Source organism: Scyliorhinus torazame, chromosome 1, assembly GCF_047496885.1.
Source record: "Scyliorhinus torazame isolate Kashiwa2021f chromosome 1, sScyTor2.1, whole genome shotgun sequence".
NCBI classification, from domain to species: domain Eukaryota; kingdom Metazoa; phylum Chordata; class Chondrichthyes; order Carcharhiniformes; family Scyliorhinidae; genus Scyliorhinus; species Scyliorhinus torazame.
The window spans coordinates 315223484-315249568 of NC_092707.1; the positions used below are offsets into that span (position 1 = coordinate 315223484).

The 26085-nt window shown below is 50.8% G+C and overlaps 1 protein-coding gene across 2 annotated transcripts in view; it reads right to left on the bottom strand.

Moving 5' to 3' along the window:
- Window positions 1-26085, bottom strand: part of LOC140424335 (echinoderm microtubule-associated protein-like 6) — a 755202-nt gene that overhangs the window by 176839 nt on the left and 552278 nt on the right. For both annotated transcript variants that reach the window (XM_072507857.1, XM_072507856.1), the window contains one exon: window positions 11381-11507. In XM_072507857.1, the coding sequence (XP_072363958.1) occupies window positions 11381-11507 (127 nt within the window). The remainder of the gene's footprint in view (window positions 1-11380; window positions 11508-26085) is intronic.

Sequence of the window (26085 nt, forward strand, 5' to 3'; positions counted from 1 at the left end):
TTATAGTTGGACTAAGTTAAGCTTAAGATTAAAAAAGGCAGGAGATCTCAGACCCGTGTTATGTTCCTCTTGCTCAATGTGGGAGCTCAGGGACATGGCTGATATCCCTGACTCCTTCATGTGCGGGAAGTGTGTCCAGCTGCAGCTCTTGTTAGACCGCATGACGGCTCTGGAGCTGTGGATGGACTCACTTTGGAGCATCCGCGATGCTGAAGAGGTTGGTGGATAGCACGTTTAGCGAATTGGTCACACCGCAGATTAGGATTGCTGAGGGAGAAAGGGAATGGGTGACCAAAAGGCAGAGAAAAAGCAGGAAGGCAGTGCAGGTGTCCCCTGTGGTCATCTCCCTCCAAAACAGGTATACCGTTTTGGATATTGTTGGGGGAGATGGCTCACCAGGAAGGCAGCAGTAGCCAGGTTCATGCCACCGTGGCTGGCTCTGCTGTACAGAAGGGCAGGAAAAGAGTGGAAGGGCTATAGTCATAGAGGATTCAATTGTAAGGGGAGTAGATAGGCGGTCGAAAACGAGACTCACGAATGGTGTGTTGCCTCCTAGGTGCATGGGTCAAGGATGTCTCAGATAGGCTGCAGAACATTCTGAAGGGGGAGGGTGAACAGCCAGTTGTCATGGGGCTGTTTAGCACAGGGCTAAATTGCTGGCTTTGAAAGCAGACCAAGGTAGTCCAGCAGCACGGTTCAATTCCCGTAACAGCCTCCCAAACAGGCGCCGGAATGTGGCGACTAGGGGCTTTTCACAGTAACTTCATTGAAGCCTACTTGTGACAATAAGCAATTTTCATTTCATTTTCATATAGGCACAATGATACAGGTAAAAAAAACGGGATGAGGTCCTACAAGCAGAATTTAGGGAGTTAGGAGCCAAGTTAAAAAGTCGGACCTCAGAGGTAGTAATCTCAGGATTGCTACCAGTGCCACGTGGTAGTCAGAGTAGAAATGAAAGAATAGACAGGATGAATGCGTGGCTTGAGAGATGGTGCAGGAGGGAGGGGTTCAGATTTTTGGGACATTGGGGCCGGTTCTGGGGTAGGTGGGACTGCTACAAATTGGATGGTCTACATCTGGGCCGGATTGGAACCAATGTCCTTGGGGGTACTTTTGCTAACTCTGTTGGGGAGGGTTTAAACTAATGTGGCAGGGGGATGGGAACCAATTGAGGAGGTTAGTGGACAGTAAGGTGGTAGTAACTAAAGCCTGTAAGGAACTAGATCATGAAGTCAGCGTGACTAAGGGGAAGAGTAGGCAGAGAGCAGATGATGATGAACGCAAAGGGACTGGTGGTCTGAGGTGCATTTGTTTTAATGCAAGAAGTGTAGTAGGTAAGGCAGATGAACTTAGGGTTTGGATTAGTTCCTGGGAGTATGATGTTATTGCTGTTACTGAGACTTGGTTGAGGGATGGGCATGATTGGCAACTAAATATCCCAGGATATCGATGCTTCAGGCGGGATAGAGAGGGAGGTAAAAGGAGTGGAGGAGTTGCATTACTAGTCAGAGAGGATATCACATCTGTGCTGAAGGAGGGCACTATGGAGGACTCGAGCAGTGAGGCGATATGGGCAGAGCTCAGAAATAGGAAGGGTGTGGTAACAATGTTTTTAAGGCTGTACTACAGACCTCCCAACAGCGGGCGTGAGAGAGAGGTACAAATATGTAAACAGATTATGGAAAGATGTAGGGGCAACAGGGTGGTGGTGGTCATAGGAGATTTTAATTTTCTCAACATTGACTGGGATACACTTAGTGTTAGAGGTCTAGATGGAGCAGAATTTGTAAGGAGCATTCAGGTGGGTTTTCTAGAGCAGTATGTAAATAGTCCAACTCGGGAAGGGGCCATACTGGACCTGGTTTTGGGGAATGAACCCGGCCATGTTGTTGAAGTTTCAGTAGGGGATTACTTTGGGAATAGTGATCACTATTCCCTAAGTCTTAGAATACTCATGGACAAAGACGAGAGTGGTCCTAAAGGAAGAGTGCTAAACTGGGGGAAGGTCAACTGTACCAAAATTCGGCAGGAGCTGGGGAATGTGGATTGGGAGCAGCTGTTTGAAGGTAAATCCACATTTGATATGTGGGAGGCTTTTAAAGAGAGGTTGATTAGAGTGCAGGACAGACATGTCCCTGTGAAAATTAGGGATAGAAATGGCAAGATTAGGGAACCATGGATGACAGGTGAAATTGTGAGACTAACTAAGAGGAAAAAGGAAACATACAAAAGGTCTCGGCGACTGAAGACAGACGAAGCTTTGGAAGAATATCGGGAATGTGAAATCTGAAACGAGGAATCAAGAGGACTAAAAGGGGTCATGAAATATCTTGAACAAACAGGGTTGAGGAAAATTCCAAAGCCTTTTATTCATATACAAGGAGCAAGAGGGTAACTAGAGAAAAGATTGGCCCACTCAAGGACAAAGGAGGAAAGTTATGCATGGAGTCAGAGAAAATGGGTGAGATTCTTAACAAGTACTTTGCATCGGTATTCACTGAGGAGAGGGACATGATGGATGTTGAGGTTAGGGATAGATGTTTGATTACTCTAGGTCAAGTCGGCATAAGGAGGGAGGATGTGTTGGGTATTCTAAAAGGCATTAAGGTGGACAAGTCCCCAGGTCCGGATAGGATCTATCCCAGGTTACTGAGGGAAGTGAGGGCCTTAACAGATATCTTTGCAGCATCCTTGAACACAGGTGAGGTACCGGAGGACTGGAGAATTGCTAATGTTGTCCCCTTGTTTAAGAAGGGTAGCAGGGATAATCCAGGTAATTATAGACCGGTGAGCCTGACGTCAGTGGTAGGGAAGCTGTTGGAGAAGATACTGAGGGATAGGATCTATTCCCATTTGGAAGAAAATGGGCTTATCAGTGACAGGCAACATGGTTTTGTGCAGGGAAGGTCATGTCTTACCAACTTAATAAAATTCTTTGAGGAAGTGACAAAGTTGATTGCTGGAGATGTCATATACATGGACTTCAGTGAGGTGTTTGATAAGGTTCCCCATGGTAGGCTGATGGAGAAAGTGAAGTCTCATGGGGTCCAGGGTGTAGTAGCTAGATGGATAAAGAACTGGCAGGGCAACAGGAGACAGAGAGTAGTAGTGGAAGGGAGTTTCTCAAAATGGAGAACTGTGACCAGTGGTGTTCCACAGGGATCCGTGCTGGGACCATGTTGTTTGTGATATACATAAATGATCTGAAGGAAGGTATAGGTAGTTTGATTAGCAAGCTTGCAGAAGACACTAAGATAGTGAAGGGGACTTTCAGAGAATACAGCAGAATATAGATAGATTGGAGAGTTGGGCGGAGAAATGGCAGATGGAGTTCAATCCGGGCAAATGCGAGGTGATGCATTTTGGAAGATCCAATTCAAGAGCGAACTATAAGGCAAATGAAAATGCCCTGTGGAAAATTGATATACAGAGGGATATGGGTGTTCAGGTCCATTGTACCCTGAAGGTGTCTGTGCAGGTCGATAGAGTGGTCAAGAAAGCATACGGCATGCTTTCCTTCATCAGAAGGGGTATTGAGTACAAGAGTTGGCAGGTCATGTTACAGTTGTGTAAGACTTTGGTTCGGCCACATTTGAAATACTGCATACAGTTCTGGTCGCCACATTACCAAAAGGATGTGGATGCTTTGGAGAGGGTGCAGAGGAGGTTCACCAGGATGTTGCCTGGTATGGAGGGCGCTAGCTATGAAGAGAGGTTGAGTAGATTAGGATTATTTTCATTAGTAAGATGGAGGTTGAGGGGGGACCTCATTGAGGTCTACAAAATCATGAGAGGTATAGACAAGGTGGATAGCAAGAAGCTTTTTCCCCCCCAGAGTGGGGGACTCAATTACTAGGGGTCACGAGTTTAAGGTGAGAGGGGAAAAGTTTCAGGGAGATATACGTGGAAAGTTCTTTACACAGAGGGTGGTGGGTGCCTGGAACGCATTGCCGGTGAAGGTAGTTGAGGTGGGCACGATAGCGTCATTTAAGATGTATCTAGACAGATACATGAATGGGCAGGGAGCAAAGGGATACAAATCCTTTGAAAATAGGCGACAGTTTTAGATAGAGGATCTGGATCGGCACAGGTTTGGAGTACCGAAAGGCCTGTTCCTGTGCTGTAATTTTTCTTTGCTCTTTGTTCTAAAAATAAGCGTAAAGTGGGAAAGGCATCAAGCATTTCTAAAAATCTTGAAATGGAGATTTGTCTCCTGAAGTGTCTTGGCTGGCAGAAAGGCAGTGTCAAGTTCTGCCAACTGATCCAAGAATACTTATAGCTATCAAACAGCATAGGACTGGCACATGCAGGGTCAGTGTCAGTTGTGACCTTGAACTTTGTTACACGTCAGTGCAAGCAAGATGGAATGGTAACTTCTTCCTCCCACAGTCCAAAGATGTGCAGGTTAGGTAGATTGGCCACGCTAAATTGCCCCTTAGTGTCTAAAAGGTTAGGTGGGGGTTACAGGGTTATGAAGATAGGGTCTGGGTGTGGGCCTCGGTAGGGTACTCTTTCCAAGGATTGGTCCAGAGTCGATGGACCAAATGGCCTCCTCCTGCACTGTAGAGATTCTATGATTCTATAAAAGGAAGAACCTTGCTTATATACCTGAAGTGACACAGAATGATTAAGGTTTAATACTGTTATTATTTATATTCTACAAATGTTCAAACAAAATGTGTTATTTAACTTATACTCTAAGGACTTCCGGGTGCGGCTATGCAGAGCTAGGTCACATATTCGATAGCTCCCGCTTGGAATGGACTTTTGGGCTCTTTTACAGGGCCCCCACGGCATTTGTTTGACATTTCCCGGTGTGGGAAGAAGACTGTAACATTCCCCTGACAGTGTCCCCCAGGAATGTTATATCTTTTGGTTACCAGACCCGGCAGAAACAGTAAAAGATTTGGCTTGAGCTGCAGGAATAGACAAAAGCCTCTTCCAGCATGCAGGCGGGGGAAGGGCAAGCTTAAAGCTGCAACCTGACTTGAGGGCCTCGAATAAAGGTGAATTCTAGCAGCAGAGGGAACAACTGTGAAGAAATCTACCAAGGCCATTGAAGAAGCGGGGACGAGGCTTCCGGTGGCGGCCATGGAGAAGTAGGTCGCGCATTCGGCAGCTCCCGTCTGGAACTTACTCTCAGACCATTTTCAGGAGTTTTCACAGACTTTTGGGGGCAGATTGGTGAAGTGAACACTGCCAAAAGGATTCCCTCTCGAGACTTCCGGTTGCGGCTATGCGGAGCTAAGTCGCACATTCGGCGGCTCCCGCAAAAACTGACTTTTGGGCTCTTTTCAGGTTCCCCAAGGGCACTTTTGTGACGTTTCCCGGTGTGGGAAGGAGTTAATAAAAGCTCCCCGTCAGTATATGGCTTTAACTAGGAGCGGGGCGACAAAAAAGGTGGTGGTGGAACAGAAGAAGGGAGGGAAGAAGGACAAAATGGCGGCGGGCGGAGACCAGGCAGCGTGGAGGCAGTGGGTGGAGGAGCAACAGGAGGGTATCCAGCGCTGCCTCAGAGAGATTCAAACGGACCTGCTAGAGCCGATGAAGGCTTCTATTGATAAGCTGCTGGAGACACAGACGGCCCAGGGGATGGCGATCAGAGAGGCTCGACAAAAGCTCTCTGACAATGAGGATGAGATCTTAGGCCTGGCGGTAAAGGTGGAGGCGCACGAGGCGCTCCACAAGAAATGGCAGGAGCGGTTCGAGGAGATGGTGAATCGGTCGAGGCGGAAGAATCTGCGGATTCTGGGCCTCCCGGAGGGGCTGATGGGAGCGGGGTCCTTCCAGGGGCCCCTGGAGCTGGAAGGGGCAGATAGAGTGTTGGCGAGGAGGCCCAAGGCTAACGAGCCTCTGCGGGCGGTGCTGGTGCGGTTCCATCGGTTCGTCGATCGGGAGTGTGTGCTCACGTGGGCCAAGAAGGAGAGGAGCAGCAGGTGGGAGAATGCAGAGTTTCGAATATACCAGGACTGGAGTGCGGAGGTGGCGAAGAGGAGGGCCGGATACAATCGAGCGAAGGCGGTGGAGGCGCTCCACAAGAAATGGCAGGAGCGGTTCGAGGAGATGGAAAATCGGTCGAGGCAGAAGAATCTGCGGATTCTGGGCCTCCCGGAGGGGCTGGACGTGGGGGCATATGTGGTCACCATGTTGAACTCGCTGATGGGAGCGGGGTCCTTCCAGGGGCCCCTGGAGTTGGAAGGGGCCCATAGAGTGTTGGCGAGGAGGCCCAAGTCTAACGAGCCTCCGCGGGCGGTTCCATCGGTTCGTCGATCAGGAGTGTGTGCTCAGGTGGGCCAAGAAGGAGAGGAGCAGCAGGTGGGAGAACGCGGAGGTTCGGATATACCAGGACTGGAGTGCGGAGGTGGCGAAGAGGAGGGCCGGGTACAATCGAGCGAAGGCGGTGCTGCACAGGAAGGGGGTGAAGTTTGGCATGTTGCAGCCGGCGCGACTGAGGGTTAGCTACAAGGACCGGCACCATTATTTTGAGTCTCCGGAGGAGGCGTGGGCGTTTGTTCAGGCCGAGAAGCTGGACACAGACTGAGGGTCGGGATGGGCGATTGGCGACTGCGGTGGATATGTTATGCCTATTTTTAGTTTGCGGGGGGGGGGGGGGGGGGGGGGGGTCTTTGCATTGTTTTGGGTTTCTTTTTTTCAGTGTTTTTCTCTTTCGGGCTGGGGAGGGTGGAAGGGGCGGGTTGGGCACTGTTTTGGTTGGTGGCGGGGCCTGGTAGGTGGAGAGCGCGGGCTTTTTTCCCTCGCCGAAGACTGGGGGGGCGGGGCCGGGGTGGGGAAGCGTGGATTGTTTCCCGCGCTTAGAACGGAGGGGGGAGGGGGAGAGCCTGTCGATGGGGAGCGGGAGAGGAGGGTGTGCCACACAGTGGGAGGAGTCGAAGGGGAGGCGGGAGTGGCAGGGGTCAGCAGGAGTCAGCTGACTTACAGAAGTGCAATGGGAGGAGGGGGAGTAAACCAGCTAGGATGGGTCCTAGCTGGGGGGGGAAATCGAGTTGGTGCTGCTAAGGTCAAGGAGGAGCTGGAGCGAGTGGGGGGGGGGTCAAGACGGGGGTATGCCGCTGTGGGGAACGGGCCGGGTGTGGGGTGCGGGCGCGTGGCTGGCCGAGGAGGGGTCATGGCTAGTCGGCGGGGGAGGGGGCGGGTAGCCCCCTGATCCGGCTGATAACCTTGAATGTAAGGGGACTGAATGGGCCGGTTAAGCGGGCCCGTGTGTTCGCGCACCTGAAGGGGCTTAAGGCGGATGTGGTTATGCTCCAGGAGACACACCTGAAGGTGGCAGACCAGGTAAGACTGAGGAAAGGGTGGGTAGGTCAGGTGTTTCACTCGGGGCTAGATGCCAAAAATCGAGGGGTGGCGATCTTGGTGGGAAAGAAGGTGTCATTCGAGGCGTCGAGCATTGTGGCAGATAATGGCGGTAGGTACATAATGGTAAGTGGTAAGTTGCAGGGAGAGAGGGTGGTACTGGTCAATGTGTATGCTCCGAACTGGGACGATGCGGGTTTTATGCGGCGTATGTTGGGTCGGATCCCAGACTTGGAAGTGGGGGGCCTGATAATGGGGGGAGACTTTAACACGGTGTTGGATCCGGCACTGGATCGCTCCAGGTCTAGGACGGGTAGGAAGCCGGCGGCGGCTAGAGAGTTGAGGGGATTTATGGACCAAATGGGAGGGGTGGACCCTTGGAGATTGGCCGGGGGCTAGAGAATTTTCATTCTTCTCACATGTCCATAAGGCTTATTCTCGAATCGACTTTTTCATTTTGAGTAGGGCGCTGATAGCGAGAGTAGAGGTCACCGAGTATTCGGCAATAGCCATTTCGGACTACGCCCCGCATTGGGTGGACTTGGAGATGGGGGAGGAGAGGGACCAGCGCCCGCTGTGGCGCTTGGAGGTGGGGCTGTTGGCGTACGAGGAGGTGAGCGAGCGGGTCCGAGGAAGTATAGAGAGGTACTTGGAGACCAACGACAACGGGGTGGTCTGAGTGGGGATGGTATGGGAGGCACTGAAGGCGGTGGGTGAGGGGAGAGCTGATCTCCATTAGGGCCGACAAGGAGCGGAGGGAGCGGGGGGAGAGGGAGAGGCTGGTGGGGGAGATGGTGAGGGTAGACAGGAGGTATGCGGAAGAGCCTGAGGAAGGATTGTTGAGGAAGAGGCGCAGCCTCCAGGCCGAATTCGACCTGGTGACCACCAGGAAGGCGGAGGTGCAGAGGAGGAAGGCCCAGGGGGCGGTCTACGAGTATGGGGAAAAGGCAAGTCAGATGCTGGCGCATCAGCTTCAGAAGCGGGACGCAGCTAGCGAGATCGGGGGAGTTAAGGACAGGGGAGGGAGCGTGGTGCGGAGTGGGGTTGGCATCAATGGGGTCTTCAGGGACTTCTACGAGGAATTGTACCGATTCGAGTCCCTACGGGAGGAGGGAGGGATGGGCCGTTTCCTGGACCAATTGAGGTTTCCAAAGGTGGAAGAGGGACTGGTGGCGGGACTGGGGGCCCCCGATTGGGCTGGAGGAGCTGATCAAAGGGATAGGCAGCATGCAGGCGGGGAAGGCACCGCGGCCGGACGGTTTCCCGTTCGAACTCTGGAAAAAATATATGGACCTATTGGGCCCGCTGTTAGTTAGGACCTTTAATGAGGCAAGGGAGGGGGGGCTTCACCCCCGACGATGTCCCGGGCACTGATCTCCTTGATCCTGAAGCGGGACAAGGATCCCCTGCAATGTGGGTCTTACAGACCGATTTCCTTGCTAAATGTAAATGCCAAGGTGCTGGCGAAGGTCTTAGCCACGAGGATTGAGGATTGTGTGCCGCAGATCATCCATGAAGACCAGACGGGGTTTGTGAAGGGGAGACAGTTGAACGCAAATGTGCGGAGGCTTTTGAACGTTATCATGATGCCGGCGAGGGAGGGGGAGGCGGAGATAGTGGTGGCGATGGACGCTGAGAAAGCCTTCGATAGGGTAGAGTGGGGGTAACTGTGGGAGGTGCTGAAGTGGTTTGGGTTTGGGGAGGGGTTTGTCAGGTGGGTTAGGCTGTTGTATGAGGTCCCGATGGCGAGTGTGGCCACAAATAGGAGGAGGTCCAAGTACTTTCGGTTGCAGCGAGGGACGAGACAGGGGTGTCCCCTGTCCCCCCTGCTCTTCGCACTGGCGATTGAACCCCTGGCTATGGCACTGAGAGAGTCGAGGAACTGGAGGGGGTTGGTGCGGGGTGGGGAGGAGCATAGGGTGTCGCTTTATGCGGACGACCTGCTGCTGTATGTGGCGGACCCGGTGGGAGGAATGCCAGAGGTAATGAGGATCCTTAGGGAATTTGGGGACTTTTCGGGGTACAAGCTCAATCTGGGGAAGAGCGAGCTGTTCGTAGTTCAGCTAGGGGACCAGGAAAGGGGGATTGGCGAGCTCCCACTAAAAAGGGCGGAGAGGAGCTTCAGATATTTGGCGGTCCAGGTGGCCAGGAGCTGGGGGGCCCTGCATAGGCTTAACATTACAAGGCTGGTGGAGCAAATGGAGGAGGAGTTCAAGAGGTGGGACGCGTTGCCGCTGTCCTTGGCGGGTAGGGTGCAGTCAATCAAGATGACGGTGCTCCCAAGGTTTCTGTTCCTGTTCCAGTGTCTTCCCGTGTTTATCCCGAAGGCTTTTTCAGGCGGGTTAACAGGAGTATAATGGGGTTTGTGTGGGCGCGAGGGACTCCGAGGGTGAGAAGGGTGTTCCTGGAGCGGAGCAGAGATGGGGGGGGCTGGCGCTGCCCAACTACTGGGCCGCCAATGCGACGATGGTGCGCAAGTGGGTGATGGAGGGGGAGGGGGCTGCATGGAAGAGGCTGGAGACGGCGTCCTGTGTGGGTACGCGTCTGGGGGCGCTGGCAATGGTGCCGCTGCCGCTCCCTCCAAGGAGGTATACCACGAGCCCGGTGGTGGTGGCGGCCCTCAAAATGTGGGGGCAGTGGAGGCGGCATAGGGGGGAAGTTGGGGCCTCGGCGTGGACCCCATTACGGGGGAACCACCGGTTCGCCCCAGCAAGAACAGGTGGAGGGTTTTCGGGGTGGCACAGGGCAGGGATACGAAAGTTGGGGGACCTGTTTGTGGACGGGAAGTTCGCGAGCTTGGGTGAGCTGGAGGAGAAGTACGGGCTCCCCCCGGGGAACACCTTCAGGTACTTACAGGTAAGGGCGTTTGCCAGATGGCAGGTGGTGGAATTCCCGCGGCTACTGCCACACACAGTACAGGACAGGGTGCTCTCGGGGGGTGGGGGGGTGAGAGTGGGGAAGATCTCGGAAACGTACCAGGTGATGCAGTAGGAGGAGGAGGCCTCGGTGGTGGAGTTGAAAGGTAAGTGGTTGGAGGAGTTGGGGGAGGAGATCGAAGAGGGGACGTGGGCAGATGCCCTAGGGAGGGTGAATTCTTCCTCTTCATGCGCGAGGCTCAGCCTCATATAGTTTAAGGTGCTGCACAAGGCACAAATGACCGGGACAAGGATGAGCCGGTTCTTTGGGGGTGAGGACAGGTGTGTTAGGTGCTCAGGGAGCCCAGCAAATCACACCCATATGTTCTGGGCATGCCCAGCGCTGGAGGAATTTTGGAAGGGCGTAGCGAGGATGGTGTCGAGGGTGATAGGATCCAGGGTCAGACCGGGCTGGGGGCTCGCAATATTTGGGGTGGCAGAGGAGCCGGGAGTGCAGGAGGCGAAAGAGGCCGGAATTCTGGCCTTTGCGTCCCTGGTAGCCCGGCGAAGGATTCTCCTTCAGTGGAAAGATGCGAGGCCCCCAAGCGTGGAATCCTGGATCAGCGATATGGCAGGGTTCATTAAATTGGAGAGGGTGAAATTCGCCTTGAGAGGGTCGGTACAAGGGTTCTTTAGGCGGTGGCAACCGTTCTTAGACTTTCTGGCAGAACAATAGACATTGGTCAATGGCAGCAGCAGCTCGGGGGGGGGGGTTTACTTTATTTTTGTGTATGTTATTTACACTGGAGGGTCTGAGGGGGTGTCTCCACCTGTTGTGTTCAGTCGGGGTGTTAATGTTAATTTATTATTTATGTACGGGGGGGGGGGGGGGGGTGGAGGGGTTTGGGGGGTTGCCTTTTTAGATTGTGTTTTGTACTTAACCCTGTTGGGTTCTTTTTTCTTTCTCATTTTGTTATTGATATTTTATGAAAACCTTTAATAAAAATTATTTTTAAAAAAAACTTATACTCTTATGTTTTCTATGCAAAATACAGATGTACATTTTTATGAAATTCAGCACTAAGATGAGTAAAATAAATACCTAAACCAAACTAACAAAAACAATGAGAAAGCTCATTGGCTTTAATAAGCTGTAATCAGTACTGCTAATAAAGAGTATTTTCAGAGCAATCATATCAATAATGTACCTTTCTTCTGTTGAGACTTCTTTTGGTTGAAGATGTGGCTTTGTGCCTGACATCTCCCTGATACTAACTGCATAGATCTTGGTTGTGTAATCGATGGATTTCTCTCTTGCAACATCACTGTCATACCCTAGAAAAATGCAGAATTAATGTTTTTGTTGCAATAGGATTGGAAAAGTATTGATCTTGCATTTTGTGTTCAAACAATATTTTTTAAGATCCAATTTCTATTACAATTTTGATATAATTAACTATCTAAGATATTATTTATTTACACTCTGAAACCATAGTTGTGACTGCGAGCATTGGTTACATGCAAGAAAAAAGTTGGGGTTGAAGATAAGGACAATTAGTTCATGCAGGGATATGGTTCGTGTGCATGATTTGATACCTCGCCCAAGGCAGCATTCGTCATACGTAAACAAAAATGTATGTGATGTCAGACTATTCAATAATAATAATCTTTATTATCACAAGTAGGCTTACATTAACAATGCAATGAAGTTACTGTGGAAAACCCCTAGACACCACATTCTGGCGCATGTACGGGTACACACGAGGGAGAATTCAGAATGTCCAATTCACCTAACAGCACATCTTTGGGGACTTGTGGGAGGAAACCAGAGCACCTGGAAAAAAACACACGCTGACACGGGAAGAACGTGCAGACTCTGCACAGACAGTGACCCAAACCGGGAATCGAACCTGGAACCCTGGTGCTGTGAAGCAACAGTTCTAACCACTGTGCAACCGTGCCGCCCATTGTAAGGGCATCACAGCCAAAGGTCACCTGATGTACACACAAGCACAATTTATTTTTTTCTCAAAAATATTTTGTTGAGGCATTTATAATTTTAACACTTTTCAACAAAAACTAAAACACAACAATATAACCAACAAACCCTCCCCGAGCACAAACCCCAGCCAACATGGCTTACACAAACAGTGCCACCTTCCCCAGCCACCCCTCCGTTGGTTCTCCTGCCCGTACTATCTCTCCCATGCCTTCCCTTCCCCCCCTCCCCCCTGCTGACAGCTTAATCTTTCTCATAGAAGTTGATGAATGGCTGCCACCTCCGAGCAAACCCCAGCAATGAACCCCTCAAGGCAAATTTCATTTTCTCAAGTCCCCGCCATGTCGTTAACCCATACCCCCGACTTTGGGGTTTCCCGAGTCCTTCCATCCTAGAAAGATCCGTCTCCTGGCCACCCGGGAGGCAAAGGCCAGGACGTCGGCCTTGCTCACCCATTGGGCTCCCGGGTCTTCTGACATACCAAAGATCGCCACCTCTGGACTCGGCACCACCCTCACTTGTAAGACCTCTGTCATGACGTCAGCAAATCCTTGCCAGACACCCCTCAGCCTCGGACATGGTTCGCAGGACACCCCGCGCAGCGCCCACACCTATCCTCCACCTCCACAAAGAACCTGCTCATCCGGGCCGCAGTCATGTGTGCCCTGTGGACCATCTTAAACTGTATAAGGCTGAGCCTGGCGCACGATGAGGATGCATTAATTCTCCTCAGGGCCTCCTCCCATAACCTGGCCTCCAACTCCCCACCCAGCTCATCTTCCCAGTTTCTCTTCACCTCCCCTATTGGAGCTCCATCCCACTCCATCAGCTCCTTATACATCTCTGAGACATTCCCCTCTCCTCCTCCTGTTCTCAACACCACCTTATCCTGCAGTCCCCGGTGCGGCAGCTGCGGGAAGGTCGAATAGTGCCTCCGCACAAAATCCCTCACCTGCAGATACCGGAACCCATTCCCATCTGGCAACTCAAACTCCTCCTCCAAGCTCGGGAAACTCTCATCAATAAAGAGATCGCCACATCTCTCGATCCCTGCCCGCTGCCACATCCAAAACCCCCCGTCCAGCCCCCTCCCCGGAGCGAACCGGTGGTTATCACACATCGGTGCCCACGCCGATGCTCCCTCTAACCCCATGTGCTGCCTCCACTGTTCCCACACCCTCAGGGCTGCCACTACTACTGGGCTTGTGGAGTACCGAGCCGGCGAGAACGGCAGAGGTGCCGCTATCAATGCCCCCAAGCTCGTGTCCTTACATGATGCTGCCTCCATCCGTTCCCAAACCGACCTACTCCCCCACTACCCACATCCTGACCATCGCAATATTTGCCACCCAGTCGTAATTAATGAAATTCGGAAGAGCCAGCAGCTTCTCCCAGCAGCATCTTCTTCATCCGCGGGGTTTTACCCGCCCAAACAAATCCCGAGATCACTGCATTCACTTTGGCATAAAAATTGGGAGGCTCTGAAAAACAAAAACCTTGGGAGGACATCAATTTTACTCTCTGTACCCATCCCACCAATGGCAATGGGAGCGAGTCCCACCTCCGAAAGTCTCACCTCCGAAAGTGAAGGACATCTGGTCTACCAACCAACCCAAATTCAGCTGCTCCCACTCCCACGCCACCTGAATACCCAAATATCGAAAGCTCCCTCCCACCACCTTGAACGGCATCTAACCCAATCTCTTCTCCTTCCCCCTCGCCTGGATCGCAAAGACCTCACTCTTACCGATATTCAATATGTATCCCGAAAACCGGCCGAATTCCTCTATTATCTCCATAATCCCTCCAATTCCCCTCCGCGAGTCCAATATGTGCAGAAGTAGATCGTCCGCGTACAGTGAGACCCTGTGTTCCACTCCCCCCACCCCCCGGGGACTATCCCCTGCCAGACCCTCGACATTCTCAATGTCAATGCCAACGGCTCTATAGCCAAGGCAAACAACAGAGGGGAAAGTGGACATCCCTGCCTCGTCGCCCGGTGTAACCTGAAGTAATCTGATCTCACCGAATTCGTCCGCATGCTCGCCCCCCCACCGGCGCCTGGTACAGCAACCGAACCCAGTCCACAATTCCCTGCCCAAACCCAAACCACCCCAGGACCTCCCACTCCACCCGATCAAAGGCCCTTCTCTGCGTCCATGGCCACCACCACCTCAACCTCGCGCTCCTCTGGAGGCATCATAATTACATGAAGCAATGTTGGCGCCTGGCGACCTCCTAATGTTGGTCGCCAGGTGCCGCCACTTAACGAACCCCGTGTGGTCCTCCCCTATTACCTCTGGGACGCAGTCTTTGATCCTAATGGCCAGGATCTTCACCAATAGTTTGGCATCCACATTTAGCAGGGTGATAAGTTTCACGGGTCCTTATCCCGCTTTAAATTGAGGGTGATCGACGCCTGTGACAACGTCGGGGGAAGCACTCCCAACTCCTTTGCTTCATTAAAGACCCTAACCAACTGCGGTCCCAACACCCCCGAGAACTTCTTATAAAATTCCACCGAGTACCTGTCTGGTCCCGGGGCCTTACCCGATTGGATCGCCTCCAACCCCTCTACTACTTCCACAAGCCAAATTGGGGCACCCTTTTCCTCCACCAGCTCCTCATCAACCTTCGGGAATTCCAACACTCCCAGAAACCGCCGCATCCCTTCTTCCCCGGCTGGGGGTTCCGACTTGTGCAATTTGCTATAAAACTCCCTTATCACCTCACTTACCCCCGCCAGGTCAAAGACCGTATTTCCACCTCTGTCCTTCACTTTCCCAATCTCTCTCGCCACCTCCTGCTTCCTCAACTGGTGCGCTAACATCCTGTTCGCTTTCTCCTCATACTCAAATACCGCCCCTCTCATCCTTCTCAACTACCCTGCCACATTACCCGTGGTTAACAGCCCGAATTCCATTTGCAACCTCTGGCGTTCCTTTAACAGCCCTTCCTCCGGGGCCTCTGCATATCTCCTGTCCACCTGCAGGATTTCGTCCAGTAGCCTTTCTGTCTCCACCCGCTCCTCCTTCTGCCTGTGTCCCGGAAAAAAAAAATCCCCGCTGACCACTGCCTTCAGTGCCTCCCAAACCGTACCTGCCGACACCTCCCCCATATCATTAATCTCTACATACCCCGGATGGCCTTCCTGACCCGCACACACACCTCTTCCTCACCCAACAGTCCCACATCCAGCATCCATTGCGGGCGCTAGGCCCTCCCTTTGCTCACCCATAAACCCACCCAGTGCGGGACATGGTCCGACACTACTATTGCCAAATACTCGACATCTACCACCCCTGCCAAGAACGTTTTATCCAACACAAAGAAATCTATTCGGGAGTACACCTTGTGCACATGGGAGTTAACAAGAATTCTTTCACCCTCGGCCTCCCAAATCTCTACAGATCCCCCCCCCCCCCATGTGCTCCATGAACCCCTGAAGCTCCTTAGCTGTAGCAGACACCCTCCCCGAACTCGAGCTCGAGTGGTCCAGTCTCGGATCCAGGACCGTATTAAAGTCCCCCCCATAATAAGCCGATGAGAGTCCAGGTCAGGAATCCTCCCCAATACCCGCCTCATGAATTCAACATCGTCCCAGTTAGGGGTATAGATGTTTACCAACGCCACCAGCATCCCCTCCAGTTTCCCACTTACCATAATAAACCTTCCCCCTGAGGCAGGCACTATATTTCCCACATCGAACACCACCCGCTTATTGACAAATCGCCACCCCCTTCGTTTTAAAGTCCATCCCGAATGAAATACTTGCCCAACCCATCCCTTCCTCAGCCTAATCTGGTCCCCCACCTTCAGGTGCGTCTCTTGTAGCATGGCCACAACCGGCTTCAATCGCTTTAAGTGTACGAACACACGGCCCTCTTGACTGGCCCATTCAATCTCACACGTTCCATGTGACCAGCTTGGTTTTGCGGCACCCTGCCCCCCCCACCCCTCGGGAGCCCACCGTCATCGATCCCCCTCCCCATACACTTTAAAAGCCCTACCCCTGCCAGTAGTATTTCCCCCCAACCCCAAATCCCCCAACAACAACCGCTGCCCCCATCCCCTCACTGATGTTCCACTCACCTCCCACTGCGCTTCAGTGAACTAGCCCACCCAGCTAGCCTGGCAGCCCCCACCCATCGCGCGTAGCATCCTACCCCCCACTGATTCTCCTTCCCCCAGCTCGAACATTAGTGCAAACAAGCAAAAACAACCCTTCCCCAAGCCCAATCAAAGAAACCAACCTCCAACCCTTAACAAAGAACAAAGAGCAAACCTGAAGCCAAAAAAGAAAGAAATGGCCCCAAACACAAATTAACAGCAGCATCACAGCATCTCCACCACAGTTCAAAGTCCACCTTCTCCTGCCAGTCCATTGTCTTTAACAAATTCTACCGCCTCCTCCGCTGAACCAAAGTACAATTCCCGGCCTTTGTAGGTCACCCACAGACGTGCCGGGTACAGTAACACAAACTTCATCCCCTTCTTGTAGAGGGCTGCCTTGACCTTGTTAAAGCTCGCTCTCCTCTTGGCCAATTCTGCACCCAGGACACGCTCAAATTTCACTGCCCTCCCAGGTACAGGGCCTCGTCGCCTGGTCCACCTCATAATTTGCTCCGTGTCCAGGAAACGGTGCAACTACACCACCATTGCCCTTGGCGGTTCATTCCCCTGGGGCTTCCTCATTAGCGCACTGTGCACTCAATTCACCTCCAAATGCCGTGCAAACACACCCTCTCCTAGCAGCTTCTGCAGCATCCTCCCCACATATGCGCCAGCATCCATTCCTTCACTCCCTTCTGCAGGCCCACGATCCTTACATTCTGCCTACGTGACCAGTTCTCCAGGTCCGAAACCTACTCCTAGAGCCGGCTCTGCTGGTCTTGCATCAGCCCCATCTCCGCTGCCATCGAGGCGAACTGCTCCTCATGTTATCCCGCCTACTCCTCCATCTTCTAGATCGCCTGACCCTGGGCCGCCCGCTTCGTTTCCACGCGGTCGACCACCGCCTTAATCGAATCCACCGCCCAGCCAGGTCCTCCAGACTTTCCTTCCATTGCTGGGTGAACTTCTTGTTCAAGAAGCCCACCAGCTGGTCTGTCGACCACTGAGCCGGCAGGGCCGCTCCCTGCCCCTCTGTCATCTCCACGTGCGTCACAGGCACCTCACCAGGTCCGACCGACTGATTCCCTCTTTGCGAGCGCTTCTGGCCCTCAGCTCCATACACCAGAGGGTCAATCTCTTCCACTCATTCTCCTTCACCTTTTTTCCACCTCACATCCACCTGTTAACCAGGGAAAAGGTCCAAAAAAACCAGCAAAAGCGGGAGCCACCAAATGTGCAACCACTCACTCCATGGCCGCCACCGGAAGTCACAAAGCACAATTTCTAGCAGAAATCACTCAATGGGCCAAATGGCTTCCTTCTGCACTGTAAATTCAATGATAATCTATGATTAATCTAGGACAAAGGTTCGGCACAACATCGTGGGCCGAAGGGCCTGTTCTGTGCTGTATTGTTCTATGTTCTAAGGGACTTCCGGGGGCGACATAATTGTTTTTTTTTTTTAACCTGGTTTCCAGGGGTAATTGGTGGACAGACTCATCCCATTTGAGAGTATTTCGTGCGGAGATGTCAAAAGGCACGAGAAATAATATAATTACGAAAGGTGGAAGCAGTAGTCTGTCAGAGGAGCCGAGCAAGGTGCGAAGCCCAGGAGGCTCTAAGATGGGGGAGGCAAGTTCATTGGGTGGAGCCACACCCATCATGATAAGACAAGCTGGCAGACGCAAGAGTGGTGTGCGGTTTGACATGGTGTACCCGACGAGACTGAGGGTTACGCACAAGGCCAAAGATTATTTTTTTGAGACGGTGGAGGAAGTGGATGCATTTATAAAGGCTGATGGACTTGGACCAGACTGAAGGGGTTTGCATGGAACTTGATTGGTGGTGGGGATGGATCTGTATGGGGATGTTGCAGTAGTAACTGTGTATGTATTTATATTGTTGTTTTCCTTGTTTGTGGGGGGTTCTTTCCCTTTGTTTAGTTGTTTGTACTAAGGGGTGCTGGAAGTTTGGAGGGAGTGTTTGGATGGGAGGAGGGTGAAGGGATGTGGGGCTGTTTTGGATGGTGGAAGGCAGGGGTGGGGGAGTTTTGGTTTCAAATAGGGGTCTGACTTTTGTCTTGGATGGGTTATTTGGGTATGGTGTGCTCTGGCCGGGTGCTATCTTGTTAGCTGTGTGAGATTGGCTAGTGAATGGGAGTGAGGAGAGGGGCTGCGGCTTGTGGGGCCTGTGTAGGAAGGTATCATTGAGCCTAGAAGGTGTGAATGGTGGGAAGAGGGGTTGGAGGAGAGAGACAGCAGTTTGAGAGGAAGTGGCTGGAGGATGTCTGGGATGGGGGCGGGTGAGAAAACGTCTGATGGTAACCGAGGGTGGGAAGTTGGCCCATTTGTGGGGCGGGGAGGCAGCCATCTTAGGTGGGCTCTGATTTCAGGAGTATGGTGGATGGAGGGGGTTGAGCCCTCGTGGTGGAAATGGCTGATTTTAATGGGAGGGGGCTGATAGTCCCCCAATTCGATTAGTTACGTGGAATGTGGAGGGTTGGGGGGCCCAATAATAATAATACTACTACTAATAATAATAATCGCTTATTGTCACAAGTAGGCTTCAATGAAGTTACTGTGAAAAGCCCCTAGTCGCCACATTCCGGCGCCCTGATCGGGGAGACCGGTACGGGAATTGAACCCCTGCTGCTGGCATTGTTCTGCACTGCAAGCCAGCTATTTAGCCCACTGTGCTAAACCAGTCCCTAATTCCAGTAGTTTTCTCTCATTTGAAAAGTTTGAGGGCCAATGTGGTGCTTTTGCAGGAGACCCACCTGCGGGTAAGAGACCATGTCAAGCTCCATAAGAGCTGGGTTAGCCAGGTGTTCCACTTGGAGCTTAATAGCAGGGCCCGGTGCATGGCAATACTTATTAATAAAAGTGTTTGGTTCCAGATGGAGAAGGTGGTAGCGGACCAGGCGGCAGGTACATCTTGGTTACAGGTACATTGGAGGATAAGTCGGTGGTTTTCGTAAGCGTATATGCGCCAAATTGTGATGATGTTCATGAAGAGGTTGCTGGCTGCAATATCTGGTATGGATATGCACCAGTTGATAATGGGGGGGAAGATTTGACCTGCACTTTGAGCCCCAAGTTAGATTGGTCTAAGCCAAAGTCGAAGGTACTGACATTGTTCATGAAGGAGATGGGTGGAGCGGATCCATGGTGGTTTTTACACCCTGGGGGCAGGGAGTACTCCTTTTTCTCACCGGTGCATAATGTGTATCCACACATAGACCTCTTTGTGATGGGGAGAGCCTGGTGCCAGGGGTGAGGAATGCAGAATATTTTGCGGTAGTGATATCAGATCATGCTCCACACCTGGAGGATGTGGTTTTGGAGATAGGGCCGGCCCAATGGCCGGCATGGAGTTTGGATGTGAGGCTGTGAGCGGATTTGGGATTTTGTGTAAAGATGGCTCAAATGATTGATAAATATGTGGGGTTCAACAAGAATGGGGAAGTATTGCCCTCAGAACAGTGGGAGACCCTGAAGGTGGTGTTGCAAGGGGAGATAGTTCGCACAAGGCACAGAAGATGAGTTAGGAGCGATTGGTTGACAAGATCTTGGAGGTGGTATTCACCCGACACCAGAGTCTGGCTTGTGGAAAGAAGTTGCAAATGCAATTTGATCCGCTATCCACTGAGAAGGCGGTGCGGCAGTTGCAGCGCTCCAGGGGTTAGTGTACGAGTATGGGGAGAAGGCCAGGAGGCTTTTGGCTGGTCAGTTGAGGTGACGGATGGCCTCCCGGGAGATTGTATGGATTCAGGACTCAGGTGGTAGGTTAGTGTCGACACTGGATAAGGTTAATCAGGCATTTGAGGCTTTCTGGAAAACTCTTTATAGGTTGGAGCCGCTGGAGGAGGATTGAGGGTTTGGAGTGTCCCAAGGTTGAAGAGAGAGGATCAGAAAGAGATGGAGGTGCCGCTGGGGGTGATGGAGGTCAGAATAGCAATTGGGCGAATGCAGATGGGGTAAAGCGTCGAGGCCGGATGGGTTCCCAGTGGAGTTGTATAAAAATTTGTTGATCGACTGGTGTCGCTGCTGGTGCAGGTGTCTGAGGACTCAGTAGCTCAAGGGTCTCTTCCGCAGATAATGATGCAGGCATCCATTTGGCTTCTGCTAAAGAAGGTTAAGGACCTGGCTGAGTGTGGGTCATGCCACCCCGATTTCGCTATTAAATGTAGATGCTAACACTTGGCTAAGGTGTTAACGCTGAGGTTGGAGGGGCGTCTTCCGTAGGTTATTGAGGAAGACCTGGTGGGGTTTGTGAAGGGTAGGCGCTTGTCATCGCAATGTATTGTCCCCAACAGAGGGGAGGGAACAGGAGGTCATTATGGCATTGGATTTGAAGGCCTTTGATAGGGCAGAATGGCGATATTTGTTCACAGTGTTGGAACGGTTTGGGAAAGGGGCCTAAGTTTGTGGCGTGGCTTCAGTTATTATATAAGGCAACTAAGGCTAGTAGTGTTCGTACAAACAATGTGAGCTTGGGATATTTTCAACTGCACAGGGGAATGAGGCAGGGTGCACTATGTACCACCTCTTGTTCTCTTTGGCAATTGGGCCGTTGGCCATTGCCCTGAGGGCTTTGGATAGGTGGAGAGGAATTGTAAGGTGGGGGGGGGGGAGGGGGGGGTGTTGAACACACCTGTCATTGTATGCTAATGATTTCCTTTTCTATGTAACGGATCCGATCCTCACAGTGGGTGATATCATGGCAACGCTGAAGCGATTTCGGGATTTCTTGTGGTATAAATTGAATTGAGACAACAATGAGTGTTTCCACGTAACTCAGCCGGAGAGGGGGTACAATCTGGGGGTGTCGTCGTTTCATCTTACAGGCTCCCATTTTAAATATTTAGGGGTGCAGGTGGCCGGGGATTGGGCCCAGCTTTGAAAATTGAATTTTACGAGGTTGGTGAACAGGGTTAAAGCAGACTTGCAGAGTCTCCCTCTGTCATTGGCTGGCAGAATTCAGTTGGTGAAAATTAATGTCCTGCCGCATTTTCTGTTTTGCTGTTTTTTTTTTAAACCAAAATAAGACTGTAGTCTCTGGCCCCTGGGATCAGAGAGCTCATTAAAAATGGCGGCCCAAGACCAGAAAAAGTGCAGGGAAACTGTCGTGTTCGCCGCTATAACATAATTCTGCATAGTTAAGTCTGAGAATACCAACTTGGCGACACTCCTAGCACCAGCAGGACACAGTCCCGATTCTCCGCTGGTGGGAGCACTTCGTTTCTGAAACAGAGACATCCACACCAAACATTTTTTGTTCAAAAAAAGAGTAGCAATTTCTTACTTTTCATTCTGCAGGATTTCTTGCTGTTGGCTCTGCAGCATGTTTCCCTCTGTGCAACCGTCCGGACTGAAATGGGCTACCTTTCACTTAAATTCTACAGGTTTTCCCCTTTTCCCCCCGTTGTATTCTGTGGGTTCTCTTTCCAGACTCTCAGTTCTTTTTTTTTAAACTTCAAGTGCCCTCTGGATACTGACCCTTGGGACCCGCCACATTCTATAAATGTAAGCACAGCTACTTTTTTTCCATTTTTGCTGACCATCTTACTGTGTCACTCAGCTTTTTGCAATTTTTATGCAGTGGTGCTCACCCATCTTAGAGTCATAGAGGTCTACAGCACAGAAAAGGCCCCTTTGGATCCATTGCGTCTTCACCGGTGAAAAAGAACCACCTAAGTATTCTAATTCAATTTTCCTCATCTAAATACTTCTTAAATGTTATGAGGGTCTCTGCCTCCACCACCCTTTCAGGCAGTGAGTTCCAGACTCCCACCATCCTCTGGGGAAAAATTCTTTCTTACATCCCCTCTAAATTTCCTGCCCCTCACCTTAAATCTATGCCCCTGGTCATTGATCCGTTCACGCAAGGGGAAACATTTCTTCCTGTCTAGTCTATCTATGCCCCTCATATTTTTTAGACATTTCAATCAGTCTCCTCTGCTGCAAGGAAAACAGCCCCTGTCTATCCAATCTCTCTTCATAGCTAAAATTCTCCAGTTCAGGCAACATCCTGTAAATCTCCTCTGCACCCTTTCCAGTGCTATCACATCTCTCCTATAATGTGGTTTCCAGAACTGTACACAATACTTTAGCTGTGGCCTAACCAATGTTTCATACAGTTCCAGCATAACCTCCCTGTTCTTAAACTCTATGCCTCAGCTAAACAAAGGCACGTATATCATGCCTTCTTAACCACTGTATCCACCTGCTCTGATACCTTAAGGGACCAGTGTACATGCACACCAAAGTCCCTCTGATTCTCTATGCTTCCCAGGGTCCTGCCGGTCATCATGTATTCCCTTGCCTTGTTTGTCCTGCCCAAGTGCATCACCTCACACTTATCTGGATTGAATTCTATTTGGCATTGATCAGCCCCATCTATATCCTACTGTAATTTCAGCTATCCTCCTCACTATTTACCACCCCCACCAGTGTTTGTGTCATCTGCGAACTTACTTTTTGTTTTAGAAAATATTTTTATTGAAGCATTTGTCATTTTCACAATTTAACATATTGACATCTCTAAAACAACCGCGCAGGTCGACACGCAAAATAACCCCCTAAAATAAACAACAATAAACCACGTACCCCGCTTCTCCCTCCGCCCTATTCCCCAATTATCCATATACTAAATTCCCTATCCTTATTTAACATTACCATGCCTCCTATTTTCCTCCCCCACCCCCCCCCACCTTTTTCCCTTTCCCCCTTACTGCTGAAGTTCAGCTTTTGTTAAAAGAAATCGATGAACGGCTGCCAACTCCGGGCAAATCCCTGTATTAATCCTCTTAGAGCGAACTTGATTTTCTTCAGACTGAGAAACCCCTACCATATCGCTGACCCACACTCCTGATTTCGGGGGCTCTGAGTCCCTCCATTTCAGCAAGATCCGTCTCCGGGCCGCCAGGGAGGAGAAGGCCAGGATATCAGGCCTCCTCTCTGCCCCTGGATCTTCCGACACCCCAAATATTGCTAATTCTGGACTCGGAGATACACTACATTCCAGGACTATCCGACATAACATCTGCAAATCCCTGCCAGAATTCCCTCAGTTTTGGACATGCCAAAAACATATGAACATATGTATAAAAGACAGAAAGAAAGCGCACTCAGTAAGCGTTGCGCTGGTCAAGAGACACAGCCTGAGTGAGTGAGACACAGACAGAGTGAGAATTTGAAACTTGTTAATTTGGTGCAGTGAGGTAATTCGGTGAAGAGTGGGAGAAGGTGCTTTTTCCCTACTGTTTTGTTCTCTCTCTTTCTTCGGGCCTAATTTCGGGAGCTGTTCGGAGGAGGAGGAGCAGTCTCAGGGAGTATAAAAACCTAACGGTAACTTCCTGTTTTCCAGTTCTTTTTTCAAAAGTGACGTCAGAGGGAAACTGTGATCTGATTGGTTGATAGCAAAATCTGCCCCAAATTTAAAAAAAAACACAGCTAAACTTGTAAACTTAAATTAAACTAATTAATTAGAGATGGCTGGTCAGGTGATGTACTTGAGCTGCTTGATGTGGGAGCTGGCAGATCTCATTGCGAGCTGCAGCGACCGCATCTGCAGTAGGTATTGGCTGCTCGAAGAGTTGATGAGCTGGAGTCTGAGCTTCAAACACTGAGGCACATCCGGGAGGGGGAGACTTACCTGGACACTGTGTTTCAGGAGGCAGTCACACCTGTCAGAGTAAGTAGTTTAAATCCTGCCAGTGGCCAGGGACAGCAGGGTGTGACTGCAAGTCAGGCAGGTAAAGGGAACCAGCAGGCAGGAACTCAGGAGCCATCAGCCCTTGACCCTGTCCAACAGGTATGAGGCACTTGCTCCCCTGTGTGGATGGCGAACAGGGCTGCAGGAAAGATGAGTCAGCTGACCAAGGCACCATGGTTCAGCAGGCCATTCAAGGGGAGGGAGTAAATAGGCAAGTTGTAGGTTGTAGGGGATTCTATTATCAGGGGGATAGATAGTATCCTTTGTGAGCAGGCTAAAGAGTCCCGCATGGTATGTTGTCTGCCCGGTGCTAGGGTGCGGGGACATCTCTGACCGGCTTGAAAGGATACTGGAGAGGGAGGGAGAGGATCCAGTTGTTGTGGTCCATGTCCGGTACCAACAACATAGGCAAGTCTAGAAAAGAGGACCTGTTTAGAGATTATAAAGAGCTAGGATTCAAATTAAAAAAACAGGTCCTCAAGGGTCATAATCTCCAGATTACTGCCCGAGCCACGTGCAAATTGGCATAGGGAGGCAAGACTAAGGGAAGTTAGCACGTGGCTGAAAGAGTGGTGTGGGAAAGAGGGGTTCCTTTTCATGGGACACTGGCATCAGTTTTGGGACAGGGAGGACCTATACCGTTGGGATGGTCTCCACCTGAACCGAGTTGGGACCAGTATTCTGGCGAAAAAGAGTAAATAGGGTGGTCAGTAGGACTTTAAACTAGAGATTGGGGGGAATGGAAAGTCAGGGAACCAAGAGGTGAAGTAATCAGTGGGAAGCGTAGCTGCTTAGGAATACAAAAAAAGCACAAAAAAGACAGAACTCAGGAGAGGTTACGATAGTCCCCATCCCACAAAAATATGACACAGTGTATGGAAAGGCTCAGTAAACCAAGGTCCACCACACTAAGAAAAACAAAAAGGGACGGTCAATAGAGAATTAAAGGTGCTATATTTAAATGGGCGCAGTGAACGGAACCAAGGTATATGAGCTTGTGGCCCAGATTGTGACTGGCAGGTATGATTGTGGTAGGCATCACAGAGACCTGGTTGCAGGGGGGTTCAGGACTGGCATTTAAACATCCAGGATTCACAACCTATCGAAAAGGACAGAGAGGTGGGCAAAGGGGGCGGGGTTGCCTTGTTAAATTAGGAATGAAAATTAAATCAACAGCACTAAACGACATAGGGTCAGATGATGTGGAGTCTGTGTGGGTAGAGTTGAGGAACCACAAAGGCAAAAAAAACCATAATGGGAGTTAATGTACAGGCCTCCCTAACAGTGGTCAGGACCGGGGGCAACAAAATGCACCACGAAATAGAAAGTGCATTGTCAGAAAGGCAAGGTCACAGTGATCATGGGGAACTTCAATATGCAGGTGGACTGGGTAAAATAATGCTGCCAGTGGACGCAAGGAAAGGGTAATTCATTGAATGTTTACAGGAGGGCTTTTTGGAACAGCTTGTGATGGAGCCCACGAGGGAACAGGCCATTCTGGACTGAGTGTTATGTAATGAGCCAGACTTGATTAAAGATCTTAAAGTAAGGGAACACTTAGTGATCATAATATGGTAGACTTCAATCTGCAATTTGAAAGAAAGAAGGTAGAATCAGATGTAAAGGTGTTACAGATAAATAAAAGGTAACTACAGGGGCATGAGGGAGGAAATGACGAAAATCGACTGGGAGCAGAGCCTAGTGGGAAAGACAGTAGAACAGCAATGGCAGGAGTTTCTGGGGGTAATTGAGAGACACAGTACAGAGGTTCATCTCAAAGAAAAGAAAGGTTATCAGAGGGGGGATTAGGCAGCCATGGCTGACAAAGGAAGTTAGGGAATGCATCAAAAGCAAAAGAGAAAAGCCTATAATGTGGCAAAGAGTAGTGGGAAGTCAGAAGATTGGGAAGGCTACAAAAACAAACAGAGGGTAACAAAGAGAGAAATAAGGAAAGAAAGGATCAAGTATGAAGGTAGGCTAGCCAGTAACATTAGGAATGATAGTAAAAGTTTATTTAAATACATTAAAAACAAACGGGAGGCCAAAAGTAGACATTGGGCCGCTCCAAATGTCTGATGTTGGATG